This window comes from Salvia miltiorrhiza, chromosome 2 (assembly GCF_028751815.1).
Source record: "Salvia miltiorrhiza cultivar Shanhuang (shh) chromosome 2, IMPLAD_Smil_shh, whole genome shotgun sequence".
NCBI classification, from domain to species: domain Eukaryota; kingdom Viridiplantae; phylum Streptophyta; class Magnoliopsida; order Lamiales; family Lamiaceae; genus Salvia; species Salvia miltiorrhiza.
In genome coordinates this window covers 49,158,896-49,176,543 of record NC_080388.1, presented here as the reverse complement: position 1 = coordinate 49,176,543, position 17,648 = coordinate 49,158,896, and the positions used below count along the sequence as shown (strand labels likewise).

At 37.9% G+C, this 17,648-nt stretch overlaps 4 protein-coding genes across 8 annotated transcripts; 2 read left to right on the top strand and 2 right to left on the bottom strand.

Moving 5' to 3' along the window:
• The first annotated feature begins 533 nt into the window (after positions 1-533).
• Positions 534-2,820, top strand: LOC131011914 (uncharacterized). Of its 3 annotated transcripts, none has more exons than XM_057939814.1 (7): positions 534-736; positions 822-963; positions 1,400-1,501; positions 1,585-1,709; positions 1,826-2,100; positions 2,177-2,267; positions 2,351-2,820. In XM_057939814.1, the coding sequence occupies exons 1-7, from the start codon at positions 623-625 to the stop codon at positions 2,711-2,713; spliced, it is 1,212 nt and encodes a 403-aa protein (XP_057795797.1). In that variant the 5' UTR covers positions 534-622; the 3' UTR covers positions 2,714-2,820. The 3 variants fall into 3 exon arrangements, 2 of the variants coding, with proteins under 2 accessions (XP_057795797.1, XP_057795798.1); XM_057939815.1 differs by having other exon boundaries at positions 544-736; positions 1,826-2,024; positions 2,182-2,267; XR_009097136.1 differs by having other exon boundaries at positions 545-736; positions 1,826-2,024; positions 2,351-2,409.
• On the bottom strand, positions 2,783-5,972 carry LOC131011915 (protein GET1-like). Its single transcript, XM_057939816.1, has 7 exons — positions 5,756-5,972; positions 5,506-5,585; positions 4,750-4,820; positions 3,835-3,902; positions 3,672-3,753; positions 3,484-3,533; positions 2,783-3,146 (listed from the first exon to the last, which is right to left on the bottom strand). The coding sequence occupies exons 1-7, from the start codon at positions 5,864-5,866 to the stop codon at positions 3,075-3,077; spliced, it is 534 nt and encodes a 177-aa protein (XP_057795799.1). The 5' UTR covers positions 5,867-5,972; the 3' UTR covers positions 2,783-3,074.
• A 7,504-nt stretch (positions 5,973-13,476) lies between these two features.
• Positions 13,477-15,168, bottom strand: LOC131011913 (uncharacterized). Its single transcript, XM_057939813.1, has 3 exons — positions 15,026-15,168; positions 14,847-14,946; positions 13,477-13,958 (listed from the first exon to the last, which is right to left on the bottom strand). Exons 2-3 carry the CDS (start codon positions 14,894-14,896, stop codon positions 13,733-13,735), a joined length of 276 nt encoding a protein of 91 aa, XP_057795796.1. The 5' UTR covers positions 14,897-14,946; positions 15,026-15,168; the 3' UTR covers positions 13,477-13,732.
• Positions 15,169-15,185: 17 nt separating this feature from the next.
• Positions 15,186-17,155, top strand: LOC131011912 (uncharacterized). Of its 3 annotated transcripts, none has more exons than XM_057939810.1 (3): positions 15,186-15,416; positions 16,178-16,246; positions 16,684-17,155. In XM_057939810.1, exons 1-3 carry the CDS (start codon positions 15,261-15,263, stop codon positions 16,834-16,836), a joined length of 378 nt encoding a protein of 125 aa, XP_057795793.1. In that variant the 5' UTR covers positions 15,186-15,260; the 3' UTR covers positions 16,837-17,155. The 3 variants fall into 3 exon arrangements, 2 of the variants coding, with proteins under 2 accessions (XP_057795793.1, XP_057795795.1); XM_057939812.1 differs by having other exon boundaries at positions 15,215-15,416; positions 16,759-17,155; XR_009097135.1 differs by having other exon boundaries at positions 15,244-15,416; positions 16,161-16,246.
• Positions 17,156-17,648: the final 493 nt, after the last annotated feature.

The following is a 17,648-nucleotide window of genomic DNA, read 5'->3' as shown; positions in this document are numbered from 1 at the left end:
TTGTCTATAAATACACGAATTATACCTAAATTTTAGCTTTGAATCAGATCTAAATTTTTGGTAAAAAAATACATAAATTTTTTATTTTTTCGAATTTGACCTGGTTTCAAAAGTTCGTTGGCCAATAATTTGATTGTCTAAATTTTGATGAGCAATCTGAAGGTACAGTTAAAAAGTTATTGACATTATCTTTCTAATAATATTTATATTATTGAATTTGGTTAAAAATCAAAATTTAAATATAATTCGTGTATTTATAGGCAATTAACCCTATATAGAATATCAAACATTGAGATAAACTAGACTTATCATATCAGGTGTGTGTGTTGGCCAAGCGAAACGGTAAGAGATTAATGTCCAAGGCTAAAGATCTTAAATTCGAATCTCCGTAGCGCGGTCTTTAAATTTCTTTATGTAATACTGTTACTTAAAAAAAGAAAAATAAAATAAAAAACTAGACTTATTATACCTATAAAATAATAAAAAGGAGTCCCGGTTGAAATGAGTAATAAAACTGACTAAGGGTGGGAAAAGTAGACGCGGCAAAACCCTTAGAATTAACCTTATTATTTTTGTCAATCAAAACTTATTCACCAAAGTAAACGTCCCCTTAACTGGAAAAATGGCGGCGGCGATCGGATGGTACGGACCGCTGATTGATATCTGCAAAGCATCTTCTTATATTGGGGATTTTGTACAGCTCGTAGCCTTGGTTCACAAATTCACTCCTATACAGGTCCCTTTCAGAAATATGGATATTTTGTACGCTTTCAGTTGCTTCTAATTTATGCATCTGTGTTGATGGATTTCACTGCGTGCAGTATAAAATTTCTGGCAGTAGAGGAGAGGTGGTCAGGGTGGATGTTCTGGTGGGGGATGAAACGAGGTCGTATTTTCCGGTGACCGTTTGGCAGAAGCAGATGAGGTCCCAAATTGCAGTTGGGCATGTTTTTCTGCTGCAAAGTATGCTGCTTAATTATGATTGTTAGTTTGGTTTTATTGTTTCGTGATTATATATTTATCAGTCATTGTCGAAAATTGGATGATTGTATATCTCGTCACTGCAAATGAAGGGATGCACAAGTATCATGTTGTGTCAATCATCATTGTCGAAAATGGGATGATTGTAGCATAGAATTAAACCATGGATCATTGCTCTGATACAACAGTTGGGGAAATTTGTGATTTTATTTTTGCTAAATGTTGTTGCTTTAGTGATATTCTTTGTTCCTCTTCTCAAGAATCAAGGCCTTTCTTCTAGCAGAAACGAGGCTGTATCGGAGCCAGATTTTATTGCTCGGCTGTAGTAAATTAGCCTTTTACTCGTTCCAGATTATGATGGAAGCTCAGTATCTTTGTTTTTAAAAGCATTTTAAAGGATTTTCTTGTTTCTTTGCAGATCTCAAAATCACAAGATATGGAGATACTGTTGAAGCTATGGCTGTACATTGTTCATCTTTGAAATGTTTACTTGAGCCAGATGACTTTGTTGCACCCAAAGGTACCCTCTCTCGAGATTCAGTGTGCTGCTGGTTATAAGATGTTCCGTAGATGAAAAGTTTGGTCTTGGCACATTATGTGTAGGTTTGGATAAGTTGATAGGAGAGAGTCGCTTGGGGATCACTGTCAAGGACAAGCTCCAGAAAGTTGGTGGCTGGCTGCAGCGAGCTAATCTTGCTCACTGTGGCAGTATATTGAATTACAATGAAGTGAGTTCACAACCTTTTTACCAGTCAGATTGGATAAAAATGTTCCTACAACTCTTTTCTTGTCACTTTGATTTTGTATTAATGCTCCTTTTGCAAACGATGTCACATAATGTCAGTGCAGGATGCAAGTGAAAGTAAACTGGAAATTGCATCAAGAGATTTGTACCCAGGATTGCTCCTCTCTGTCAGATTTATGCCAGTGTGAGGACTCTTGCAAGGCAAGTTTTCACGCATCTGTTGGCGAAATATTTTTGCCAAATCTTCGAGAGCCTGAAGCCGAGAGGATGTTTATTAGTAGGCGGCTACATTCGCTAGGTGAGAATAGTTTGGTTGACGATCTCATAACTACTGGCTGTCAGCTATGTGGTACCCCAGTGAATGGCAGACTTGGGTATGGAGAAGCATTTGATCAGTCTTCCGTTTTCGCTCCTTCGTTCCAGCACAACTGATAAGCTTCGTTTTGGCAGGTCAGATGTAGGGCAAAACACCATTCCCTTATATTGCCAAAGAAGCTCAGACCGTCTCCATATAATAGGGACCATATATAGACCTTTCTTGGTACATTTTCTACTTATACTGCTGATTATAGATTTTCAGTTTGTAAACTTGGATTCATCACATTGGTCTTTCTCATTCTTCAGTTATACGTGTGGGATGACTCCAAATACCTTCCGATTTCTGTGACCAACAAAGCGGCTCAACTTCTGTTCGGTAACATCCCTGCTGAGAAAGTTCTTTCCTCCTATAAACTTCATCGGCCTCCTCCAAGCGATACTGGATCCAAGAAGGATCATAGGAAAGAGCTCAGTAATAAAAACCCAAATTTCTACACGATTTGGTTGATTTTGTTGCGCATGGTGTTTCAACATGGAAAGAACAGCCCTTTCAAATTTAAAGTGACACTTGATACCAATAGGGACTGGGAAAATGGGAGGCTTGAGATGGTATCAGTCTCGCTTCCTGCTTTTACAGGAAAGCCCTCCGTACAAAATCAAGCCCGGTAGCTCGAGCCTTGTATACGAACTATTCTGTAGTGTATTATACACAATATTGCTGCTGTGAACAAATCATTATACTGCTAAACTGTAATACATTCAACAATTTTGATCCATTTTGGACGAGTACATGGCAAATAAGTTGTACAAGACTGCTTTTATCCAAAAAAAAAAAAAAAAGTTATATATGCTGCACAACACTAACATGTATGCACCAATACTGGGGCAGAACTTCAAGTGATCACTTGTAGGAAACATATGATCTAAAGAAGGGAAAAAGAACAAAGAAAAAAAGGAAAAGTAAAATGGTAGGCTAATCTAAGTAGTCTCCTGTTGCTGTTGATCTCAAAACTTCCCTGCAAAGAAAATCTTACTCGAATACCTTCCTGCACATAAATTTGCTCACTCTTTCAGATACTATCAACCATGGTATGACTCCAATCTGCAAATGCATAAAATGAAACGTCAGAAGCCTCGTTCTTATACAAAAGCAGCATTGCTGCTTGCAGGAAGCAGTGAAAATATATTCTAGTCGGCTTCTCCTAATGGCGTAGCCTTGAACAATGGCAAGAGATAGCCAATTACTATCACTTTTTCGAAAAGCAAGATCAACAACTTCACTTTTTTTCATTTCACTAAACTTACAAAGACCTTTGGCAATCTGTAGAACCAAAACCTAGGTGGCATTTCTTAAAATCAGCTAAGAATTTTTAGTGCACTTCAAAATGTCATTATAGCTTCTAAATTGGTGTAGGCCGTAAGAAGGGGAGGTTCCATACCACAACACTGTCCTTCAAAGAAGTTCCTGCTCTCCAAGAGAGCAACCTTCCTGCAAATGCAAAAGCAAGCCGATTATATGAAACCCCCGATTGACAATTTGGAGTATAAGGCATGAATCTTGCAGCAATTATTAGATATTCATTTACTCAGACAGCAAAACCAAGACGAGATGGGGGAGAAGCACTACCAAAAGGGTGCACGAGTTGATCAGATATTGTGGCCACAGGTATCTTCCAGAACCATAAAATCAGAACAAAATACGTAAATACCTGCACAGTAAATCATCCCAACAATGTCAGCACTTTGAAAGTATAATCCCCCAAGCAACATTCAAGTGTTAAATGAATGACCTTTGATATCATCAAGTGCTTTCCGTATGAACTAACTGACTTCATATCCTTCTCTTGCATCTCTAGATCTGGATTGGATGGTACATCAAAAACTTAGAGACATGCAATACACCAGTGCAATGTTATGAGCATTAAAGGAGTCAAAAGATTTTAAAAAAAATGAAAACAGAGGCAAGCTGAGAGTACATGTAAATATGGTCAGCACTAAAAATATAAATAAGAATGAAATAAATATAAGCATATGACCATAAACATATGGACCATGGAGAGTCAAGACAGCTGCATCTAGGCCAGAAATGGTGTTTGACATCTCAGGATTACTTAAGAACAAGATAATCTGAAACAGTTTATAGACTTGGCACACTGCGACAGCAGAATGACAAAATGAATGCTCAGAGTTTCTTGTAAAACAGTATATCAGGTATACATCATGAAAAGATGACAAAAGCTGATAACATGATTCAGATCGCCTACTCTCCTCAAGTTAAAAATGTCAAAAAGAAGGCCGTGAAGAGGAAGATTATGTTGACTTTTTTCCAATTACGAACTAGCAAGGATCAAATGATCTATGCCAACTCTCCTCAAGTTCAGTGAAATATCAGATCATTATAGTGCTTTCATCGATTATGAAACAAAAACTAACAGCGGCTGAAGTCAAAATTATGGAATTATCAGAAGCAAATAATTCAGTGATTGATTTGAGTAATTTTGAGAATGCAAAGGATCCCCAATTGATAAGCAAGCTTCTTATGGCAGGCATGTTATAACACGCATTTCTCAATCAATAAAATGTAAGATTTATAATTCACATGACATGTAATTATAGAAAGACTACATATGAGTTAAGCTCTGATGCTGAACTTTACAGAAAATCATTTCCTAGGAAAGAGAACTGGAAACGAAATTATATCCTACACTTTGCAAGTTCCTTCTCCTTCACAGCAGCCGTTCTTTTCAGTTTTACAGCTTGAGCGAATGTTGAAGGCCTGAAAACAATGATGGCAGAATGAGTATCAATGCCCAATAACAAGAGAGACTACAAATGAAAGCACCCCTACTTCTTTATGCAATTTATGAATTGCTGGAGGCTCAACTGGTAAATTATTTTCACCAGTTCTGCAAATGATAAGTAATTATTGTTTGCTTCTGAAGTCTGATTGTGTGATATAACATAAACACTTTACTGTCGCCATGTTGGACTGGCTTCCTAGACATAGTTTAAATGCATGACATCGTAACCATATGATGCTTTCCAAAATAAATAAGCAATATTATTGTCCGAATCCAATTAGAACTCTCTTTACAGCCATCCTATGGAATACTAATACATTATATTCCTATCTTCATTTCATGTCATTCAAAGTAGTTTGATCCCATGAAGAGAAAGAGCACTTTTGCAATAATTTAATGATCATCCATATTATCAATCCAAATAATACATGGCTTCTTTGAAAGATAAACGAATTTCAAAAAGGTAAAAGACTTGTTTCGGTACCAATTGATAAACTTGCATTAATCAAAGAAGCTGAAATCATACAAGATAAACCTACATATACATTTACCATAAATCAATGCACCCTACAGTCGGAACTTTTTTTTTATTGATCAAAATCACAACTAACCCAAACTTATAATGATAACATATACATATATATACAGGATCGTACTTACTGCGATAAAGAACTGGCCTCCTTCAAAAGCTGCTTGATTTCTTGTCGCAATCTAACATCCAAATTTTCGCCGGATCCTCTCTGTATGAGCCAAAAATGTGTTAAAACAATCATTTGATATGGAATCATCAGTATTTTCACATCAACAACTACGGAAATATAACGAAATGCCATTATTAAATTCGATGACCTCCCAAAATTGGAAAGCGAAATCAATAAGTCCCCCAAAAAAGAAAAAAGAAGAAGAAAACCTTGCTTTTTTGGGATTCGATGTACTTAGACACGAAGTGGAAAGAAAATACAAGGATGAAAATCACTAGAGCTGCAAATGATTTCCCTTGCCCCGTTTGAATTTCTTCCATTTCTTCGTTTTTTCTGGCTGTGTTTTTTCCTGTTCTTTTTTTGTTCTAATTCTGTGGGAAGCAATTGTTCTATTCCCAGAGAATGAACGGTGGCTAAAACGACGTCGTGGGTAGGTCATTATTTGCCTTTAGATTTGTACTCCGTATTATTTATTTTAGGGTTAATGGCATGTAAATTATCGAACTATACCCAATTTCTGGTCTGGACAACGAACTTCAAAGTGTATTTTAAAAATTACTAAACTTTGGCATTGATCTGAATTGGTCACTCTGGTCATTTTCCGGTGAACAATTGATGACATGGACATTCCAGAAATCCTACGTGTTAAGGCCGGAGCTCTGACTAAACGCAGCCGTTTAGTCTTCATAAAACGTCGTCGTTTAGAGATGAAATTCACATAACCTTCTTTTACACATAAAACCCTAAATTACTCTTTCCTACCTTCATTTGCACACTCGAGTAGAAAGAATTCCTCCATGGGCAAGTCGTGGAACTGGAACAGTGAAACGGGAGAGTCATTCTCGAGCTCAGGGTCGTCGGACCGAGGGTATAACCCACACAACAACGCGGCACTCGGGAACTTGGCTCATCGGCCTAAACTCTGCCGACATGGATTTGCGTCGTTGCGGACATCGAACACTCCCGTAAACCCTTATCGCCGTTTCTACTGTTGTTGCCTTCGAGGGGTAAGTTATTGAGATAAAATTGAGTTTATAGCTTTGATTTAGTCTGCTGATTGGATATGAACTTATTGTGTTGATTTAGTCAAGGGGAGCATGTGAGCTTTGGGAATGGCTTGATCCGGAGCTAAATGAGCACTACAAAGACCAGATTGCGAAGTTGAGGCTTCAATTGAGTATTGCTGTAGAGGAGCGTGATGAAGCCATAAAGAATGCTGCTTTCACGCGTGAAGTGATGGATACCAGAGACCGTGATAGGCATTCAGTGGCTGTGGAGGTGGATTTACTGAAGGCGAAAAACGAGGCTCTTGAAGGCATCGTCGGTGGTCAATGTGCAAAGCTGAGGATGACAAAATGGGTTGTTTGCGTGGTGGCTCTATTGTTTGCTATGCTGTGAATCTTGAAGTAATGTATGGAGTTGGTTAGGTTGAAGAGGACCTAGATTCTCTTCCTTTTGTATTAGATAGACTTAGGTGAAGTTGTAGTAGATCTATCTATCTTATGAATGAATTAATGTGAAGGCTATTTTTGGTTTAATACTTGTTAAGCTTTGAGTATACATTCGTTACTGATTTCATAACAAACACATTAGAACACAAACCAAAAAAGGCAAGCTCAATATGTTCAAATACAGTACATATATGCTTCTTAACATTGTTTCACAAAAACATATGTTCATACCAAACACCAAAATAGGTTTTCTTCCAAAACTCATGAGATACGAATACCAGTTTGCCATTTTATGTTGTTTCAAAAAAAATATAAAGTTTGCAGTTTGTTCAAAGATCCGGAGTAGGCCCTCCATCAAGCCTACTCTCATGTGTTGTTGGCACATCATTCTCTCCACCGACAACATTCCTTGAAGAGGAACCACCTTCTTCTTCATTACGTCTTGGCTTCTTGTACTTGCGCAATTGCATTGTCTTCTTGCTCGTACTAGAACCCTATATAAAACATGTATTAATACCAACTCATTGGCTACGTAACACAAATATAATGAGAGACTTACATGGTAGAATGTGTTGCCTGTTTTTTCATGCACATAAACACCCATACCCCTTAGGGCAGTCCCTCGTCCTGTGAATCGGCTTGATTTGTCTTTCTTCTTTGCACTTGATTGTTTGCTAGACGTGCCTTGTTCAGGAACTTGGTCTTTGCCCTTGTTTTTGCCTCCTCCTGGTTTTGAAGGCCTTCCAACCCTCCTCTAGTCCACATTTAAAACAAGCAAAACACTGTATTTAAAACTATATGAAATGATTTGATGCCACATTTAAAACAAGCCTTTCATTACCTTCTCAGTTTCTGGTACCTTCACTTCCTCATTGGTGCACTTTTGTTTGTTGTGGCCTTGTTGCTTGCACTTGCTGCAAGTCATGACAACTCCATGCTTTGACATTCTTCCTTCCTTCTCTTGTGGTGCTCTCACTCGTTTTTTCTTCAGTCTGCCGGGCATCTTTGTTTTCGGGGGCGGTTTGACTACATCGCCACCAATTTGGGGCCACATCTTCTTGCATGAATGGGTTTGATGCCATGCTCATAACCAGCCAAATAAGTTGAAACATAAAAACATTCAGCAACATAATCAAGGGGGTCACGGTCCATGTACTTTATTGCCGAAACAGCGTGCTTGCATGGGATACCTGTCAAATCCCACTCTCTACAAGAACATCCATTCAGTCCATTATTTCCAGTTTTAACATGAACAACGAACGTGTCTCATTCATAATGCACTTAGAATGAATCATACATTGCAGGGAGTGCCACACAATATGCCCTAGCATTCAAATTCTTTTCCAACAGCTTGTCAATATTTGGTGTTATCTTACCAGTGACAAGACTCGTGGCTTTGAATTTTTGGACCTGCCTAACCATCAAAGAAGACCTAATCTCTTCTAACATGTGAATAACATGTTTACCCCGAGCATTTAGTATATATCCATTAAAGCATTCACTTATGTTATTATCCACACTATCACTCTTGGGGTAAGTTGAGATGAAGGCCTTACAGAATTTAGTTGTGTCGCGTGCCATGAAATCATCGAAGGCTGCCGGTGAGTCTATTTTCATATCCTGAACCGCGATTTTGAAGTCAGCTTCATAGGTTGCATACACCGCTCGAAAAAACAGGTTTTTAAGGCTTTGACCCTTGTGGACCTTTTTCCAGTTCATGTAGATATGACGAGCACAATTCATATGCTCCGCCTGAGGTGCCAACCTACCGACCGCATTTTGTAATCCCTACGAAATACAAGACACAGAATTACAAAGCAGGCTATGATATGAATATTAAGAATAAAAGATTTATGTAAAGAAAATGAATTTCGTTACCTTTTGTTGGTCACTGATGAAGGTCCATCCACTTCCATCACGAAGCTCTAAATCCGCAAACAAAGTTTCCAAGAACCATGTCCAGCAGGCTTCATTTTCAGCCTCCACCGCAACCCATGCTAAAGGAAACATCCCATTGTTTCCGTCTTTCCCAGTGGCGCAGAGAAGATGGCCTCCCAAGTACGTTTTAAGAAAGCAACCGTCAATACCAATGACTGGTCTGCAGCTGGCTTTGAAGCCCTTTCTCAAAGCACTCAAACCAATGTACAGTGCTTTGAAAGTGTTATCGGGTTGTAGCAGAAGCTTAAACCTTCCTTCAGGATCCACGCGACGAAGTTCAGCAACATAATTCTTTATCATGGCATAGTGTTCTTCCACAGACCCTCTCACCATCTCCTGAGCCATTCTCCTAGCCTTATAGAGTCGGTCCTTAGGCACTCTAACTTTGAACCTCTCGAGAATGTCAGCATGCAAATCTTTAACCTTCAGATTATATCTAACCCTATAAACATTCAAGTATCTACCGGCTATCCACTGAGAAGTCAACAATTTATTAGACATGGCCTTAGGACAACTATGCTCCCCACTACAAGATCTAATCATAAATGTTCCATTAGCCTGGACACAACAAGCATATAGCTTCCAAGGGCAAGGTAGGGTACATTTTGCCAACAATTTTTTCTTAGATACTCCCTTAAAATGGATATATCTACCGTTTTCTATTGCCCATGTTGTCAAAGCAGCCCTACATTGAAGCTCATCCTCGAAATACATGCCAATTACTGGCTTCATTTTGTTGTGGTCACATCTAGGATCATATACTACCCTCTTGACCCTCAACCTATGATCGAAGTCAGAATCAGTTTCATCCGAGACAAATTCCTTTTCATCATTCTCGTAATCAGACTGGTATGTGTGTTCAACATCGGCCTCGAAGCCATCTTTTTCATTCATCAATTTAAAAACACTATCAACCTTTCTTAATTTCTTTCGCATTTGCAAGTTCTCATCAGATATATAGTCCAGATTTCGTAGACTAACATCTGACAACTCACTCTCACTAGGTTCATAATCTTCACCCTCACTACTATATGAGAAACACTCCCTATTGATGAAATCATCAATCTCGGAATGTGTGGCATTATCTAGGTGACCCCAGTCCCCATCATCATGTAAATCCAAATGAGTCTCTACAACTGTCTCAACTAAACCCTCACCATCATCACCTGCTGGTGGTTCCTTTACCAATTCCTCCCTTTCATCCTCAGAATTTTCCTCCCCTTCATCCTGAGAACCTCTCTCACCTGCAAAGAAAGCATGAAGACCACCATCCTCCACACTCTCATCATCTCCCTCAGAACCAGACCCACTCTCCCCGTCAGCTTCACTAATATATTCCTCAACTAAACCCTCACTTTGTAATTCAGACTCCTTGTCCCTCGCCTCAGAGACTTTGCTATCACAAGCTTTTCCCTCAGAAACCTTCCCTCCCTCACCCATATCTGTACCAAGCCTACCCCCATCCACACATACAGTTACTACTGTGTGCCTATCCAGTAGACTCAATATTTCCATTACACTTAGATCATTAACTATTACTTATGTGTTTGAGTTCTAGGTATTCTATAATACAACCCAGCCCAGGACACATAGCCTAATTCTTTCACATAATCAAGAAGATCAAAGTACCCGAACCTATCAGGATCTAACCCAATCTTAGTGTCAAAACCCCCACCTATGTAATGTTGTTTAGCTTCATAGTTAATGAACCTACCCCCATGACAAATATGTAAACTAAATTCAGAGGCACTGCAAATATGACAACGAAATTCAAATCAACAATACACACAACCAACCAAGATTCAAATCATTATCAAATACGTAAATTAGTTAAATGGGCTAAACTTGAACATGCAAAACCCTACAACAGTAATACTCCGACATAAATGCACAAACGAAAGTATAAACAAATAATACTATTCGAATTCTTCCTCAATAACAATAAATATTGAGCTTGTCAGTATACTTTACCTTTTCGCCATCGTTTAGTGTTTGGGGACCATAAACCAACAGAAACCCACAATGTCGACTCCACACGAAAGAGACAACCCACCAACAAGAAAAAACATTGGGACCTAGTTTCCTCTCCAAAAGACGACAACTTTTTTGTTTCAGAAATACAATAACCTTACATGCTAAGGGAAAAACCAAGGAATAACCACACAGAAGCGAGAGAAAAATTATGGAATGAAAATTGAAAACCAAAATGCTGAAACAATGAAAAGGGCGCGGCTTTTCAGTTGTCTTTGCCCCCTAAACCCTAACGACGACGTTTCATCTTAATTAAATTCATTCGAATGCCAGCGTGGTGCCAAGTTAGTTCCAGCGCAACAAAAACATGCCACATGTGTGTATTACCAAAAATACCCTTACCGGAAAATGGCCGGAGAGACCAATTCAGATCAATGCAAAAGTTTAGTACTCCCTCCGTCCACTAATTCAAGGCCTACTTTCCTTTTTGGTCCGTCCACCAACTCAAGGCCTATCTATTTTTAGTAAGTTTTTATTCTTATTTTAATTGGTGGGACCCAATAAACAATACATTTTTTCTCCATTTAACTAATAAACAATATACTTTGTGGGTCCCTTTCTCCACTCAACCAATAAACAATATATTTTGTGGGTCCCTTTCTCCACCCAACTAATAAAAGTATTTCTTAAAATCCGTGTTTTGTCTCCTAGGCCTTGAATTAGTGGACGGAGGGAGTAATTTTTAAAATACACTTTAAAGTTCGTTGCCCAGACCAGAAATTGGGTATAGTTTGGTAATTGACATGCCATTAACCCTTTATTTTATACAATTAAAAATATGTTCATGTACTGTATACTACCAAATACCAAACGAAATTCACGTTTAAAAAAAAATACCAAACGAAATTGTTTTGCCTTTCATTGAATACAAACCTCATCCACTAAATTACTCGGAATAAAATTATATATATATCTTTTACAATTAAACATGATTCCTACACAAACTCGACTTTTTTATGAGGTAGCTCTATAATTATTTTTAAATAGAATAAAGTAGCGGTAGTATATGTGTAGAAATTATTTGTCACTGATATAACATAGCAAAAATAGATATAGTTAGTAATTTATTCTAAAATTAATATCATTAAATAAGCCAACACAGGACAACTCCTTTCCGTGCTTCTCACGTGATTTTGGCAAGTTTCACATCATCTACGTCTTCTTATTATGGCGGGAACACTCATCGGCTCTCATTGTCGTGGTTATGCTTTACAGGTTGACTTCATGCCCCCAGTTCCCCCCATGAGGAGGATTCTGCTTTCCTTTATAATGCGTTGGGTACCCCAAAGTCTCCATGGGTGCAGCTGAATACTGATAGTTTTTGTGATGCTCAGACACAGCGTGGTGTCGGTGACGGCGTGGTTCGTGATCACACTGGAGTCCTCCTCACTGTCTTCTGCACTTCTTGTGATGCTTCTTCCGGTTTCGAGGCAAACTTGGTAGCTCTGGTTGAGGGCCTCAGGCTAGCTATTACTTTCTCTGCTCATATCTGGATTGAGCTGGATGCTATTGCGACCGTCTTGCTCATATTTACTGGACATCATGGTCATGCTAGTATCCATCACATTGTTGCTTGGATCCGTCAGCTTATCCAGCATCGGCGAGTTCGTTTTACTCACATCCATTGTGAGGGAAATCAGCCTGCTGATTTTATAGCTAGGCGAGGGCATCACGTTTCGTCGTTGACTATTTTTTATTGCTTCTCGGCTCCTCGTTATTTTCTTGCTCTAGTTAGGATAGACCAACTTGGCTATCCTAACTTTAGGTTTAGATTTTATGATGATAGTTAACTTGTTTTGGGTTGTTCTCTTTTTGATTCGGTTTTGTTTATCCTCTGGGTGTAGTCACTTTTGGGCTACACCTATGTATGTCGTTTGTCCATCTGATCTTTGTTTTCCTTTGTTGATTCTGTTGGTCGTTGTTGTCACTTTTGGGCAGCGCCATATATGGGATACTGGTTGATGCTTATTTACAGATATGGGGTTTGCCTAACCCTTCACCCTTGGGGTATTTATTTAGAAAAAAAAAAAAAAGCCAACATAAATTAATATATATTGCTTCTTCCTATTTTATGCCATCGAAACCCGATGTTTATTCTTTTTGTTTGTGTAATGAAAACTCACAAGTCATAATGGAAGTGTGATAAACTTAGACCTATAAAAATGTTTTGAAATTTTTTGGCCTTAAAAATACCCACTCCATCGCTAAACCAACACTGATGAGGCAAATTCATCCTTGTACACAAATTCAGGAAAAGACTTTTGAGTGCAAATCATGTTGGGAAAAAAAATTGTGAATAAGAACTAATATTGCTCTGAAAATGCGTTTTACTGGCGTGCCAAATAATGTTAGAAAACATACATGAATTGGTATTCCAAAATTCCTAGACAAACCCCGAATAATTCATTTCCAGATCTTGTTCATATTTCAAATTTTCAATACAACTAAATTACAATACCTTATTTCCATTGTAGATATAATTACCTATTGAGTAAATATAACTCTGTGGATGAGTGAGTAATTTGTAAATATAATCCACATTAAATAATACTCCAAGAACGATCACCACGGTAAATGATGCATCAAGTTAATTGAGTTTCTGCACATAAAAAGGTCTCAGCTCCCTAAGATACAGAGAAGTTATGCAAACGAGAGAGAGAGTGGAGAGCAAGTTCCATTATTGAACTTGAGAATGGCAATCAGTGGATGTCAAACCAACAACTTGCAACAGACACTAGAGGAATCGACGAAGAAGGAGGAGCTGCATCAAGATTCAGCAGCAGTAGCATCGACTGCTGCAACATTCTGTGCTTCCAAGAGCTTCATCTGGCGCTCTGCGTGCTCCCTCTCACAAGCATTGATCCCCATGATTATGTCGAGCATGGTGCCTGTCGTGCCAAAGAACACAAGGGGCGCCAGAGACTTCCTTTTAATCCCAACAGGGATCGCTATCAGAGCACCCGCCACTGAGAAAACCCATGTCCCCAAAGCACTGACAAACACAACATGTTTGCAAACATATCAAAATCATTCATCACTCATCAAAACAAGGCATATTATTATCAGAAAATATCATTCACAACTTAATTCTTCCCATACAACTTTTCAAACTAAATATGAAGATTTTCAGATCCAACAAGAGAATCAACAACTAAAATGGATTAGTTAGTTAGATCCTGGCAAGAGAAATCACAATCATCTTCCATCCAAAGATCACTAGATGAGGGATTATAGATTTCAATCCATCCATTACAAACTCTGATTAACCAAACCAGCTGACTAACAGATTCTACGAAACTTTCATTGGCTTCTCACTTCAGAACGCACCATTGCCCTCTCTTTCTAGTAGTCAGCAGTTTACATGAGCTTCATTATTCTTTCTTAGTCTCAATAGAGCGACTCGAGAAGAGCCTCTCACGAGATGAAGAGCCGAGACCTCCATTGCTAACAAAACTTTGCTGGTAGCAATCCTTCACCGGATTTTAAATTAATGCATTAAGAAACTTTAATGAAGCTTCAACCAAGCATCAAGAATCATCAATCATATTCATCATTTCCTAGTCTTCCCAAATTTATCATGTCCCTTTGTAGGAAAATGCCCTAGCTCAAATATATAGAACTTTAATCACGAAAGCACAAACTAGTGAATCAAATAAAGGTTGGAGTAGAGCTTCCTAATCCATCACCATCACCATCACCATCACCAATTTTCTTCTTAAAAAACAAAACCTGGCCTCACTTCTACTCTCACTAAAAACAACAATTATCCACAAACAGGAGATCTATAACTCATAAAACAACATTTTTTTTGCAACTCACATAATCAAGAATTTCAAGATATACAAAAGTAAAAGAAGAGGAATAGGGAACGAATACAAACTTTGAAACAGAGCATTCCTCTAATTTCTTCTCTTCCTCTTTTCCGGCCATATGCAATGATAAATCACTCAGTTCTTCACGCCTCCCACCAAAACTTCAATCTGATTAGCACAGAAAAATCAGAACCACTATTGTCAACAAATCATAACAAGTGCTAATCAAGACAGAAAATCCGCATACCAAAATGTTGAAGTCACAGCTGCTTCTTCTTCTTCTTTTAATTATTTTTTTTAAATCAATATTTCTAGGTAATTCAAAGAAGATTGCGCTGTATGAATGGATTGGAGGGGGTTTCTCCCTCTTTGGGCTTCTTAGCGAGGTTCGTTCAAATCTGGGCTTGAATTCAGCCCAATAATCGAACTTAGGCCCAATATAAAAGCGTTACTCAACAGTTGAGAGAGAGAGAGAGAGAGAGATGAGGGGTGTTGGGGGTCCGTTATTGTGCATCAGCGATCTGCTAAGCGACGTCGGCGACGACAACAACTCCGGCGGCATCCACGATCACGCCGCGCCGCCCGAGGTGGCCGACGTTTCTAAACTCTCGGCGTCTGAAATTCCCAAGCTATTCCAGGTATTCTCTTACGTCCACGCAACTCCTTGAGTCTGCATTTCCGTATGATCCGTGAATGTTTGGTTTGAAGAAAATTTCGAGAAACTTCCAGCTTCTATTTCGCTTTTGGAATTCTGCAGTTTTGAATTGAAGGAATTGGATCTCAGATTCATTGGTCAATTGCAGAACAAAACAAAGCTATAATTATGAATAGGATGCTGAATCGGGCAAAACAATGAAACCAAACTAGTTATCGGAACTCTTTTTCTAATGGAAATGTGAAGAAATAAGTAAATGCAAAGCTGTAATCTCGTTATTATGTAACCTAATTATGTTTCCACAATTCTTTTCCTTTCCGTTAGATTACTTTGCAATTTCTGATCTTTTGCAGCTAGGGTTTGTTTACATTGGTTGAATTTTTGCATAAAAATTGAAGAACATATTCTTTTCATAACGAAGTTCCTTGTTGGCTTCTATTTTGGTTCATCATTATGTAGTTGCGCCTGTATAAATTTACTTGGAATTAATGAGCTTGGAATTTTGATTTCTTTGTAGTCTGTGAATGATCATTTTGAGAATGCTAATTCCTTTATTATTTTGATCTGATTGCGTATCTACATTTTACCACCTAATATAGTAAGGCTGCAAGAGACCATCTATATGTGCAAATATGAGCTAATATGCCTCAAATTTTTGATGCTCGTCTCACATGTAGTTAGCTTACCTTTTGCTAAACATTTGGTTCTTGCTCAAGCTCTCTAGCAGTTGGTTGCTTTTTTCAGGAAAACTTCAATGAACTGAAAGGGGCACTCGAGGGTGCTGATCACTCTTGGACTGCTCTAACACTCAAGGTATACATTGGTCGATTTCAAGATAAATTTCCTTTTGCTTATTGCAGTTTTTGCAAATTATCTGCAGTTAATTGTTATGAAGAAGCTTAATTGTTATCCCACATCTTTGAACTTAAGACTTAAAAAGTTAGCAAAAGGTTGGTTAGAATAAAAGAAACCAGTCATCTGAAATTTCTATCATTCTTATGCTTCATATGGTTTCTTTCAGGTTATTGTGGTTTTCTTATCACTTATTTAGCTAGAACATGAAAATTATTATACTACACATATCACCATTTCTGATTACTCAGGACTGAAAGTATAGTTTGATCGTTATTTATGTAGTTCTTGTTTAAGTTTTGGCATCTCTTTGTCTTTGCAGCACTACCCTGCTTTTTTTCACCTTCAATTTGAATATGATAATTTGCTAAATAATTGCACTTTTCACTGCGACGTAGTTGTGTGCTGCGCTGGAAACTGCAAACAAGTTGGTTGACTCTACCGATTCTCACGTTGCCTCCTTGTCTGATAAGGTTGAGGAACTGGAACGAATTGTCAGTCGAAGAGATTCTTCCATAATGGAAGCCAAAGCCATCCAAGATTTATACTAGATTATGAGAAGTGACTTTAATTATCCCGTTGGAGTGTCATCTGAGGCCAAGGGTAAGGATTTAGCTTTTGTGTAAAGTATGTATTAGTTGCTATTACTGCCTCTCACAACTATGATCATGATGAAATCAAAGTGCTCTTCATATAAACACATCCAATTAATTATATCTCTTGGTTTTGAGCAGATTTGTGATGTCACAGATGGTGGTGTGTGTAATATGCTTGTATGTTCATTTGGTACAATTCTTGTGATATGTTCGAGAACATGACTGATTGGTACAAGACATTGTCACCTTGCCCAAGAGGTTTATATTGTTTAAATTGTTTTTTTATATATACACACATATATACATATATAAAGACTTTCACGTTGAAATATTTATTTAAAAATTTAAAGTTAACACCTTAATTAGATTGGGGTGTTACACAAATAGTGGCTAGATTCAGTGGCCAATACAAACAAAAATAATCTGAAAGTGACTAAGTATCGAAAAGACCAGAAGGAACTAGGAAGGCATACTAATCTCCCAAACGTGGTCCTGATTATAACATACTAATTTTTTTTGCTAATGTAAAATGATATTTAGGTTCTCAATTATAAAAATATGAGGTCTCGTCATGTTCAATTGCACTAATACTTGCTTAATGAATGAAACGATATTACGATTTTTATATATTGAAAAGTGTAATTTGGTCAGTAGTAGTGTGTTAGATATCAATTGGGTATAATTGAGAATCAATTCAATTCAATTCAATTCTTTCTGAATAAATATATTAATTAACAACAACAGAAATGCAATTATTTAATCAAGCC

Excerpts from the sequence above, each read along its gene's own strand:
- LOC131011914 (XM_057939814.1), top strand. The coding sequence starts at position 623 with ATGGCGGCGGCGATCGGATGGTACGGACCGCTGATTGATATCTGCAAA. Across the intron at positions 964-1,399 it reads GCATGTTTTTCTGCTGCAAA|ATCTCAAAATCACAAGATAT; the intron begins GTATGCTGCTTA and ends GTTTCTTTGCAG. Across the intron at positions 1,710-1,825 it reads GTATATTGAATTACAATGAA|TGCAGGATGCAAGTGAAAGT; the intron begins GTGAGTTCACAA and ends ACATAATGTCAG.
- LOC131011915 (XM_057939816.1), bottom strand. The coding sequence starts at position 5,866 with ATGGAAGAAATTCAAACGGGGCAAGGGAAATCATTTGCAGCTCTAGTG. Across the intron at positions 4,821-5,505 it reads GAGGCCAGTTCTTTATCGCA|GCCTTCAACATTCGCTCAAG; the intron begins GTAAGTACGATC and ends CATTGTTTTCAG. Across the intron at positions 3,754-3,834 it reads AGCACTTGATGATATCAAAG|GTATTTACGTATTTTGTTCT; the intron begins GTCATTCATTTA and ends TTTACTGTGCAG.
- LOC131011913 (XM_057939813.1), bottom strand. The coding sequence starts at position 14,896 with ATGGCCGGAAAAGAGGAAGAGAAGAAATTAGAGGAATGCTCTGTTTCA. Across the intron at positions 13,959-14,846 it reads GAGGAATGCTCTGTTTCAAA|TGCTTTGGGGACATGGGTTT; the intron begins GTTTGTATTCGT and ends TGTGTTTGTCAG.
- LOC131011912 (XM_057939810.1), top strand. The coding sequence starts at position 15,261 with ATGAGGGGTGTTGGGGGTCCGTTATTGTGCATCAGCGATCTGCTAAGC. Across the intron at positions 15,417-16,177 it reads AAATTCCCAAGCTATTCCAG|GAAAACTTCAATGAACTGAA; the intron begins GTATTCTCTTAC and ends TGCTTTTTTCAG. Across the intron at positions 16,247-16,683 it reads GGACTGCTCTAACACTCAAG|TTGTGTGCTGCGCTGGAAAC; the intron begins GTATACATTGGT and ends ACTGCGACGTAG.